The following is a 12,101-nucleotide window of genomic DNA, read 5'->3' on the forward strand; positions in this document are numbered from 1 at the left end:
TCCTTCAGATATAGCCAAGGATCTATTTCAAAATAAAGAGCTCTCTTCCCTCTCCTATAGTCTGAGGTTACCATGGAGACAGATATAATTCAGTTCTTGATGTTTCTCATAGAAAAGCCTGCGTACATATTTTCATCTGCATCCATAGCGACACTTGACATTGTCCGCGCTATTTGTAAAAAGCAAGTCACCATAGCGACACTAACCATCCAGGCTGTGTCATAGATCATGTGCCCTAGCTGAGTATGCCTCCTCATTATGAGTGAAATTTAGGAATCCACTAGTAAACAGGATTTATTTGATCATTTTGAAACATATTACCAGTTGTTGTGTTGATGTTTAGCTAACATGTGGCTACTGCACAAGAACTCTTAGTTAGACTTGGCATTGGTCAGAAGACCAAGGACCAACTTGTTACCTATATTGGTGAGGCTGAACACAACAACAATGCAGCACAGGTCAGCACCCAAATATTGTTGGTCAAATGCTTTAGCCCAACTCAATCAAATACATTTTATAAGACTTCCTAAGCTGTCACAAACTTGGATCAAAAGCTGCCATGGCCTGTTCGCCCCAATACCCCAGTGCTATAAATAAAACCATCAGACATTCTTACAATGGATTGTTCAATTCCAAGGTTATAGGATGAGTTCCCTAAATTTAAATAGATGGTCTTTAGCAATATTGACGGAATAATTACTAATATTTCCCTGAGAATAGACATATGAAAATATTGGATAAAGATTAAAAAAATAGCAAACCCATAGCCTTAGTTATTTTATTGCATTTTATTGACTTTTTAATTACTAGTAAAGTGTTTTTCCAACTCTAGCTCCTGTATAGTACACTGATTGGAATGAAACCCAGTTGAAGCTTGCAGACATAGTATAGGTAATTATTTTTCATAGATGCATCCCGTCTTGTGCGTCAACCGTACGTCACACTATAGGCCTAATGGCCACCCGTACAACAGTGGTGGTGCTGAAAAAGCGCTGCTATCGTCCAACGCATGGCTTCAGATTCAGAGTAACTAAGACAAATAACAACACAAGAATTGACATCGATATTGTTGTTATGCCCGCCACAAATGAGGCAGGTGACCCACATTGGCCATTTAGGTATTTGGGTAGGCTAACACGACTGCAGTTTCTTGGCGTTTTGTTGCATGAACAAAATATTAATTGGTCAAACGAATTCCTCATTATAACCTGTCAGCAATGTGTCTCGTTGTGGCAACCATCGCAACCATCTCTCATATAAACCCAATTCCAGTGATGGCTGGGGGAGATGCGCTCGTCCTCAGCGATAATCGATAGACGGATGCAGGTAGCCTGCCTCCCTACACACGCAGCATCACCACGCATCCTTACTCCACTGTGCAGTCTCTCTTATTTTCCTCCCCATCACCATACATATGAAGAATCACCCGCAGGGGTCTAGCTTATTGATCACTAAACATCTGGAACACCTCATATTTGTTTTACAAGGCAGAGGCGAATAGTCTGTGCCCGAGATAGACGAGTGAGACAGCAGCACCAGGACGGACCACTTGACACCTTGCTTCACGGCATCGATATGCAGTAGTGTGATACCAGCTCTGCGGAGACGGGAAGGCCAGTCCATGGCATCTTGATATTAAAACCGTGGGCTCTGCGCATTCCTGACCGACGGCGTAGTCTTTTTCTGCGGAGTTGAAAGGATTAACTTGGCGAGATAAAGGCAACGGCGGAGGAAATCTTACAATAATTCAATTTGACCAAATTCTGTTGGGGGATTCGTGGGATATCATTGGACCTGCGATGGACTCCAACGCGGGGGAATATGGCATGGCTCGTCTTGGATTGTTTTTGGTTTTGATGGGGCTGTGGAGATTTAGCGATGCTTGCCCTGCATCCTGTACTTGCAGCATCTCAAGGATTGCTTGTATTGATTCTGTACCAGGGATCGAGGATTTCCCAGTCCTCACGTTAGATGACATGGAAAACATCACCGAGATGTAAGTGTCCGAAAATGATCATGCAGAAAGCTTATGAACTTATTAGGGTATAATACCTGAAAAACTAGGCTACCTCCGATGATAACTGACAATAATAATAACAATAATAATAAGAAGAATCCTAATGATAATAATAAGAATAATAGGCCTAATAATTTTTTTTTGCCTCGCGGATTTAAGATGAATAAGAGCTGTCTTCCACGCATAATGTGAAACCTCAAAATATGTGATTTTTGATAATTATAACGAATGGGTTTGTCAGATCATATTGTGTGTGTGTGTGTGTGTGTGTGTGTGTGTGTGTGTGTGCGGGGGGCTGTGGAGGGGGGGAACGGTTGGGGGGGGGGGGGGGTAGGTAGGTTCGCGCGTGCCAGTAACTGTGCGGGCGTGTGTGTGTGTATGCGTAATGGTGGTGAGGGTGCGCGTTCAGTCTTATTTGGATTACTCAGTATTTCCTTTACAAAACAGGTCCAAAGGTAGTGATGGAGTAAATGTTTAAACGCGCCCCCAGTTAATAAAATACTGAAACTCAGATGAACACATCAAACCAATTTTTGCAACATCACCACATTGTCGCCAGATTACACAAACGATCACATCGGTTGTGTACAGCTGAGGCGATCTAGGCTACCCACAGATATATAGCCTTATCTGCGCCAGTGTATGGGCCTGTATGGGAGTATACCTGCTACAACCCTGCACTAGTAGAGCTGGCACCCAAGGAGAATGGAGGGGAGACTTGGATGAGTTTTCTAACGCATACCGGAGACCGGGACTAGTTGGCACATCTACTCACGAGTGTATTTTTCAGTATTAGCCATCTTTGTAGATCCACTTTCTTCATTAACAGATCAAAATTCTATTGCAAATAAGAGATTATTTCACTTCTAAATGACGTTGTAAATTTGTCGACAATTTTGTTGACACTAATATAATATGACAACGATTATTTAAGTACACAGAGATTGTTTAAATTAATGTAACTTGTGACTAAGATTTGACACACTTTATACAATGTTGTAAGAATTTTAAAGAAGCCGAATTCCAGATGATACACAGTGGTTTTACATGTTAGCCTGACTTTGATAAACTTGCTAGTTTAAATAGGACAAAAAGGTTGCTTTGTTCTATCATGCCCCAGAAAATACATCTGAAAAGTTCCAGAGACATAATTTCCATTTGTATAATTTGTAGCTTCTCTATGTGAGAGCATGTCCCATTTTCAGTGTGAGAACCTGCCCCAACCAGACATTTTGGGAAATTGTCCATAAGCACAGAGTTTTAAGCTGGCCCTAAATATGCTAGTTGGTGTGTTTAGTGTCAAATGACAGTTAACCCCTGCCTTCATATCTGATACAACCTTTTCTGTAATTTACCATATATTTATAACAAAACAAAAAAAAAACGTGTTCCCCATATCAGGGTGAATTGATCCTAGGCAATCTCTTACCAACAGGGCAGATATTTGCATCAATGTTCTTTTTTTCCCTCAACCTTTTAGCTTGAGACTTGTACCCCTGTATAAAAACTTGCCCATGTGACAGAAGTAGCCCCAGACTCCCTAACTGGTGTAATGTTACAAAGAAATAGTTCCTAACTTCTATCATGGTATGGCAGTTGTTGGGATATTTGGCCATAAAACAGCATTTTGATGTTTATTTCACAAAGATGTTAGCCTGTATTTATATCCAGTCAATACAAGTATTAGGAACAATATCCTCAAGAGTGAAAGCCGTCTGTGTCCGTCAACATACAGGTGGTCTGTAAATACTCTACATTATGTTGTATATTGTATTATGTTTAGAACCAGATGTCTTGGAGACCTGAAGTCATTGAGAGAACATGATAGGCAAAGTGAACATTACTGAATTGAATTGTGTTGTTATTCATCCCCTTGTTTTCCTCATAGATAAGATTCAAACAGTTTGATGACTGCGTCTGCAAAGTGAAGATATTAAAGGCAAAAACTAGAGTCACTAGAGTCAAGATTAGATGACATGGCTGTATGAAGGTTTGGTTTCATTTCTGTACGAACTTGTGTCATAATGGGGTTTTTCTTATATATTTTTTGACAGATACATTGCAAATCAAAATAGACTATTTGACATCAATGACAACAGCTTGAAGTACTACATAAATCTCAGAAATCTGTGAGTATCATATATTTACTGTTATACATGGAATACAAAGAATTTGACATGCAAATAAAAACTATATATATTCCCACTTCCAACAGAACGGTGACAAAGACTAGATTGACTTCTATATCATCAGATGCCTTTTTCAACAATACAAGACTTCAATATGTGTAAGAAGCCATTTTAAGAACCCTCTTTTGTTCAGTAGTTGTTAATTAAAGTAGCATTGTTTTGATTTTGATTTAGGTGCACTGTTCACATGCATAATGATATTAATACGGTTTGACATTTTTTTCCCCTAACTTTTAGAAATCTCAGAGACAATAACCTATCAACATTGTCGTGGAGAACATTTCAAAACTTAAACACATCATACTCGTAAGTATCATCTCCATGTGAAGTTGCCACTGTATCTCCCTCTCTCTCTGTGTCTGTATGTGTGTGTGTGTGGAGGCATAGCTGATGAGTTTCTTATGGTCTGTGTGTCTGTTTTCCAGGCTCCTCCTGTCCGGTAACCCTCTGGACTGTGTGTGTGAGAACTTTTGGATCAAACTGAGGCTGCAAGATGAAATTGAGAGTCAAGAGCTAAAATGCATAGATGACAGAGGAGTGAGGAAGGCCTTTGCTAAACTCACTCCACCAGACTGTGGTAATGTGAAACCCTGTTATCGTGAGCAACATTGGGTATTTGGCATTGCACACAACAGTCAGAGAGGAGATAGCTTGATGGAGAGCAAGAGAGAGAGAAATAGCTTGACAGAGAGAAATAAAGAAATTGTTGAATCAGGGGACAAATCTATGTAAAGCGTTCTCAGACTTGTCAGATGTTTAATTTTAGTGTTCCCCTGTGTCTTGCAGAGGTTCCCCAAGTAGAGGTCACCCCCACAATCGTGACCAAGATGGAGGGGAGTGATGTCAAAGCAGTGTGCAGTGCCTCCGGCTCCCCTCCCCCTGAGATCCTGTGGAACTTTGATATGCTCTCTACCAGCTACGAGGTGAGGTGGTCTACCTCGCAGCTTCCCGTTTGAACCTTTGGTACATATCTACCACTTTGGGCTTCTCATTTTGACTTTTTGCTCTTTGAGTTTTTCCAAGCGGCAAAGATGGGGGGAAAAAAAATTGGATGCTTTTGTTAGAGAATGTAACTCACCAGATGAGCTTCACTGAAGTTTCATAGCGAGTGAGTTAATTCTCCTCAGTTCTGTGATCTACAATGGGATAAAGGTGATGACGGTTCAGGGAACAGCCCTCCCTCTCTCCCCTAGAGTTTATAGCACGCCTGATGTCGTACATATGATGGCTATAATGCAGATAATAATGGTGTGTTTACAGATAGATGCTTTGGATCTGGAGAGCAGCCTCACCTTGTCAGGCCTGTCACCTGATGATAATGGCAGAGTGATCGTCTGCAGTGCTGAGAACATGGTCGGTCAGACCGAAGCTTCCCTTCAGCTCAATATCCTCTGTAAGGACCCCTGCTTTTAACATTCACTGCCAAACTTAAACCACTGTGTTAAATCTTTATAAGTCATGTTTATAAGTTATATTTGCCCACTGTTGGTCCTCTGTGATGATCTTCTCACTGTCTTTCTCTGTTTGTTCAATGAAAGCACAAGGTTCTCCAGTTTGTTATTATTACTGTCCCTCAGCAAATCTTATTGACTCTACATGTTTCTTGTCACCATAACTCTTCCTCTTGTGAAGCTCCTAGTGCCCGGCCATACTCTTCTGCTTGTTTAGTGCCCCATTTCTCCTCATTCCTCTCTTCCCCATTTCCCTGATGTCAGTGTTCGAGTGTTCTGCGATTAGTCTCCCTCTCTTCTCTTCCTACTCTGCCATGCTCTTCATCCCCAACTGCACCTCCTCTCCCAGTATGGCCCAACATTATCGGCTTTCCTCCTGGCTTTTCCGCCTGGCTTTTTTTCCTGGTGTTTATTTCCCATTATCCTGTGATTACTCTTCCTCTCCTATACTGTTGCCTCCTGTGTCAGTTGCCCCCACCATCCAGCAGCTGCTGGGGCCCGAGATGGACCACCACTGGTGCATCCCCTTCAGCGTGACGGGGAACCCCAAGCCTGAGCTGCAGTGGTACCATAAGGACGTGCTTCTCCACGAACAGGACTACATCCGCACCCGAATCCACGAGTCTACCGAGAGCGAGTACCACGGCTGCCTGCAGCTGGTCAACCCTACACACATCCATAACGGCGAGTACACGCTGGTGGCCAAGAACGAGTATGGCCGGGACGAGAAGAAGGTCTCCGCCCAGTTCATCGAGCCGCCCAACATCGGACACTCAGGTCTCTACACGCTCTCTTCTTGCAGTCGTTCATTTGATAAGCAGCTGGACAGTTTCTGAGGCATTCAGGTTGTTTATCAAGTTGACTAAAATGTAGATTCTTTTCTTTATTTCAGATGAGCCCTTCTACTATTGTAAGTAATGGACTTAAATATTCAAACCAGCTTTGTAAAAGCAACGATGGCCATGTCTGACAGCTTTAAGATGTTGATAATACTGTATATGGTTGTGTAAGATATAGCATCACATAGTTATAAAGTTACAGTTAACATGAGACTGTGATGTGACAGGTTGTAAATATTTTGACTCTTCCCGTTGTTCCATGATGTCCATCCGTTTCTCTTCGTATGGCGTGTGCCTCCATGCTGCTTCCACACAGACACTACTGGTAGGTGTTTGAACTTTCACAGTGCGCAGTGTTACACAACATGACTTACACACATGCCAACAGTGGCTGTGCAATCAGCACTACAAAAAGGCAAAATCTCTTTTTTATTGTCTCCTGCACAGGGAATCGATCTTATGTTCCAAAGATTATATTCAGTAGTCATAATTATTCTCAGCCAAACAGCTGCCTTTTTAACTTATCTGAGTGCAAAAAAATGAATTTACATCTTTACAGTATCACCATGTGGCTTTAAACGTGATGTATTTTATTTTCTTAGACTCACCACTCCCTCCATTGGACGACAGTGTTGCAGTAAGTGATCCTGCATACTCAGTATCATTTAAGAGACACTAGACATTATTGTTGGCAGATATGTTACAAACAAGAGTAAATATGTTCTTTCTCCCCAGGTGTATGTAGTGGTGGGCATCGCAGGTGTTGCTTTGACCGGATGTGTTCTGATGGTGATCATTCTGAAATATGGAAGAAACTCCAAGTTCGGCATTAAAGGTAAGCTTGTTTTTGAAATCATAGGAGCAGACGCCAAGCTCATTGAGATTTCCACTTGACTATCTCAATTTGACAGAGGTGTGACCAAGGCAACTTCGCTTGAGTCCCAAGTCATTCTCAAATCTTGAGGCACAAGTCTCAAGTCAAGTCCCGAGTCTAAATGTAGAACACCAAGCCAAGTCAAGAGTCCAGTATCAATTTAATATCTTAAAGAAAACTAAATATCTAGGACTTTTCAATGCAATTTGGTTTTAATAGGATAAAATCTTGGTAAGAGCATCATTAGTTTGATTTCTATAATCAGTTTCAGCTTCAATAAATTCAATCATTCCATACAAATTCAGAAAACAGAATTTAAATTCAGTCGTCTGGTGGAACAAATCTCATCACTTTCAATTTAAGTCATTTACACAAACACAAGAAGATCTTTTGTCATTGTCAAGACTTTAGAAACCTCAAGTTATCAAAATACAAGTCAAAGTCGAGTCCCATGTCGCCAGAACCCAAGTCAAGTCTCAAGCAATTCGAGTCCCCACCTCTGCAATTTGATAATGAATAAATTTAATATTGAAATTTGTGAATCCTATTTTGAGGCTGAGGTCATCTTATGTTTATTTATGACGACTTCCCTGTCTGTGATCTTCTGCTATCTTCTGTCATTATGTTTATTTGTACTTACAACTCCTTCCATCGCTCTCTCTCTCTCCCTCCATCCCTCCTCTTGCTCCACCTCCTCCTCCTCCTCTACCACCGCCCTTCCCACTATTTGCCCTGCTCTTATTTGTCCTGCCGCCCTCCATCACCTTGTATTCACACACCTACTCCCTTGTCCTCCTCCTTTCTTCTCTCCTCCTCATACCCTCCGCCCCCCTTTACTTTCTCTATCCTCCTCTTCCTCTCTCCTCCTCCTTCTGCTTGTCTTTTGCTCCCCAGGCTCTTCCTCAGTCATCAGTAATGACGATGACTCTGCCAGCCCTCTTCATCATGTCTCCAATGGCAACAACACCCCGTCGTCCTCGGAGATGGGTCCAGACGCAGTGATCATTGGGATGACAAAGATTCCTGTCATTGAGAACCCACAGTACTTCCGTAACTCTGGCAGCATGCTGAAATCTGACACGTGTGAGTTACCGCCTCGCTCGACAAATGTCTGGTAACCCGGACCTTTTCTGATAAATCCATGCAGGAACCACCGCTGGACGCCGTATTCATTGTCAGCATCCTGCTGCATTGTGATAGTGATGACTTTGGCTGACTCTTGCTCTGCAATGCAACCGGACAGTTAGCCTACAGATGATGTTCAAAAACGCACCCTGTTTACAGATAGCTTTACTGGACAGACTGAACCTGAATTTTCATCACGCACACACAGATATTCACACTAAAGAGTCAGGGTGCACATATGTCCTTGAGAGTGATTTGTCTCCCTTTGCATTGCAGTCGTCCAACATATCAAAAGACACAACATTGTGCTGAAGCGGGAGCTGGGAGAGGGGGCCTTTGGGAAGGTCTTCCTAGCTGAGTGCTACAACCTGACACCAGACCAGGAGAAGCTCCTTGTGGCAGTCAAGGTACTGATCAGCAGGCCGCTCACTCAAATAATCATTGCACTTGTCATTCAGTTAGTCAATACTGTTGACTCACTGTACAGTCTTGTAGATAACGCCGCTCACCGCGTCCATGTGCGTCCCCTTGTCTTTGTATCCTTGCCTCTGCTCAGACTCTGAAAGAAGCCAGCGAGAGCGGCCGAGCAGACTTCTACAGGGAGGCGGAGCTTCTCACCAACCTGCAGCACGAGCACATAGTCACCTTCTATGGCGTTTGTGTAGAGAGCGACCCCCTCATCATGGTGTTTGAATATATGAAACACGGCGACCTAAACAAGTTCCTCAGGTAGGATCCCGTTGATTTTTGATTCTGTGAGTACTGGCCCAGTTTTAAGAGTAAACTTGTAAATTCTTGTTACACAGCAAGCACATGTGCCAAAACCTCCTGGCAAAGATCGACTGTAAATTGACTGTAATGAGCAAGCTCTAAGTGAGTGTTTCTGGGTGTAGGGCCCACGGTCCTGATGCGGTGCTAATGGCGGACGGTCAACACAGTATCCTGGTGGAGCTCACCCAGTCCCAGATGCTGCACATTGCCCAACAGATTGCTGCTGGCATGGTCTACCTGGCCTCCCAGCACTTTGTACACAGAGACTTGGCTACCAGGAACTGCCTGGTAGGAGAGAACCTGCTGGTCAAGATAGGAGACTTTGGCATGTCCAGAGATGTTTACAGCACAGACTACTACAGAGTGAGTCACAAGTATTTTCATTTTCAATAGTTTCCTTGTCTTTCCCCAATGTGTCTTTCTCCCTCTCTCCCTCTCTTTTTCTCTCTCTCTCTCTCTCTTACACACACACACACACACACACACACACACACACACACACACACACACACACACAGATGCACACAGACACTCCCAATCTTCTGAAATACACACAGAAATATGGAAATGCACACACACAGTCTCAAATATGTAATTAGAATTTTATTCTAGTTTTGGTCTGAAATAACTGTGTAGCTACAGAAACGGCAATTTTAACCAGAAGTATTTTATCTATTTTTAATGCCATTTAAATGCAAATTCTATAATCTGCATAAAATTACTGTTTCCATGGTAATAAGGGCCAACAGTGCAAAAATGCATGGCGGTTTTCCTTTTTCCCTGAGCAAGGAGTTAATGCTTCACTTCACTCTACATGAACCCCACCATATAAAACTGGACAGGAGTTTTGCGTGTTATAACGTGTCCCAAAGTGTACGACCTATGGATGGTCTTTAGTTCTAACACAGGGAAAAGATTACACTGCTGTGAAAGTTAATGCTCATTTATTTTAGTTTGCAGTACCTGAAGCTACAGAAAGCCAACAAAAACCGACACATATCAATTTTGTCACATAGAGTAACAGACACAGTGTGTTTGATTCAGTCATCCTGTGCGTCTCAGATCCCACAGCGCCCTCTGCTGCCCAGTCTTCCTGACTGGAGTAAAAGAAAATAACACAAAACACACAGAGGGTTACAAGATGCATCAGCTTGCATCAGATAAGAATACCATATGAAGAGGGCCTTTCAGCAACACTTGATATCAGCCATTGTCATCAAATGGAAAGAAAAAGAAAATACTGAGGATGAACACAGCTCAGAATATGATGCTGTCTGAATCTCATCTGCTATGAAGCTGTTTTTACTTGGACTTTTGCAAGTCAAAGGGGATTCCTACAAACAAAAAAAAAAAGATTTCAGCCAGGACAATCTACAGAATTGCACTAAACAGTTTATTTTGAAAAGATGACATGGTTGTAGCCTATACAACCTTTGGTTTTGGCGATGAATAGATCTGCTTTTATGTGCTCCATTTGTGCATTGAGCATGAGCTACCAATCAGGAAGCACATAAATCCCTCCTACAGTACATTAAAGCAGATCAAAGCAGGTGGCAGCTGGAGGTGGAGGTGAGTGAGCGAAACCAGCAAAGTTTTCATCACATGCCGCACACACAGATCACAAACAGCAGATCGCACAGTGAGCAACAGACTGGGTGAGTACCAGCGCGATTTAAATAGTCTGCCCTGTCGTGGCGAAGGTGTGTGATTGGGGGGTTTATAGTGAATATACTGCTGGGCGGACCAATTGACTGCAGCCTGCTTGAGTTTCCTGACTGAATGCGGCATAGGCTTTTACAGTAGAATGGCCCACAATAAAGACAGCACAGTAACAGTACATCATACAAAGGAATGCAGCAATTTCCATATTTTGTCTTCCCAGCACGTCGATCCGGCAGCCTTCACACTCGCTCTCCAGTAGGCCTTGTGGTGTTGGTTACTGATGGATACTGCTCTCTCTCTCTCTCTCTCTCTCTCTCTCTCTCTCTCTCCCTCTGTCTGCAGGTGGGTGGTCATACGATGCTGCCAATCCGCTGGATGCCCCCGGAGAGCATCATGTACCGGCGGTTCACCACAGAGAGCGATGTGTGGAGCCTCGGCGTGGTGCTGTGGGAGATCTTCACCTACGGCAAGCAGCCCTGGTACCAGCTCTCCAACAATGAGGTCAGAGTCACATGTAGTCTGCGTGTCAGAAGAGCTCTCATCCTACTCTGGTTTATTTCAGTCAGCGCTGGTGCTTGGTCAAACAAAACTCATACAGCTCAGAGACACTTTTGAAATCTGTAAAGTGGATATACACAACTGGCAACTTTCATGTATGCTTTACTATCACAGTCAAACAGCAGACAACCTGTTGTCATCCTGTATCCCAACAGGTGATCGAGTGCATCACCCAGGGGCGCGTGCTGCAGCGGCCCCGCACCTGTCCCAAGGAGGTGTACGACCTGATGCTGGGCTGCTGGCAAAGAGAGCCCTACATGAGGCTGAACATCAAGGAGATCCACGGCCTGCTCCAGAGCCTCGCCAAGGCCTCGCCCGTCTACCTGGACATACTGGGCTGATTTGCGAGTGTGTGTGTGTGTGTGTGTGTGTGCGCGAGCATGCGTATGCGTGAGCTGGGGCTTTGTGTGTGTGTGTGTGTGTGGTGATGTGTTTGTGTGTATCTCTGCACATGCATGAGATAGAGGGAGAGTGGAAAATGAAGGAGCGCGTGTGTGAGCTCGTGAGCGTGTGAGTGTGTGAGCGCCTGCGTCTGTGTACAGTACCTGGCTGTAAATGTTATTGTAAATGCTATTGTCTGTGTCTTCATTACATTGACAAAAGCCTTAAATTTTG

At 43.3% G+C, this 12,101-nt stretch overlaps 1 protein-coding gene across 1 annotated transcript; it reads left to right on the plus strand.

Moving 5' to 3' along the window:
* Window positions 1–1,799: 1,799 nt before the first annotated feature.
* Window positions 1,800–11,827, plus strand: ntrk2b (neurotrophic tyrosine kinase, receptor, type 2b). Its single transcript, XM_071544390.1, has 18 exons — window positions 1,800–1,996; window positions 4,072–4,146; window positions 4,233–4,304; window positions 4,444–4,512; window positions 4,632–4,783; window positions 4,993–5,129; window positions 5,467–5,599; window positions 6,126–6,434; window positions 6,550–6,567; window positions 6,813–6,821; window positions 7,099–7,133; window positions 7,232–7,331; window positions 8,265–8,453; window positions 8,772–8,902; window positions 9,052–9,224; window positions 9,389–9,629; window positions 11,271–11,429; window positions 11,642–11,827. The coding sequence occupies exons 1-18, from the start codon at window positions 1,800–1,802 to the stop codon at window positions 11,825–11,827; spliced, it is 2,385 nt and encodes a 794-aa protein (XP_071400491.1).
* The last annotated feature ends 274 nt before the right edge of the window (window positions 11,828–12,101 follow it).

The sequence above is a fragment of the Centroberyx affinis genome, unplaced genomic scaffold, assembly GCF_046629955.1.
Source record: "Centroberyx affinis isolate AG114_WGS23_722 - 3 ecotype Tasmania unplaced genomic scaffold, CSIRO-AGI_Caff_v1 ptg004554l_1, whole genome shotgun sequence".
Taxonomy (NCBI): domain Eukaryota; kingdom Metazoa; phylum Chordata; class Actinopteri; order Beryciformes; family Berycidae; genus Centroberyx; species Centroberyx affinis.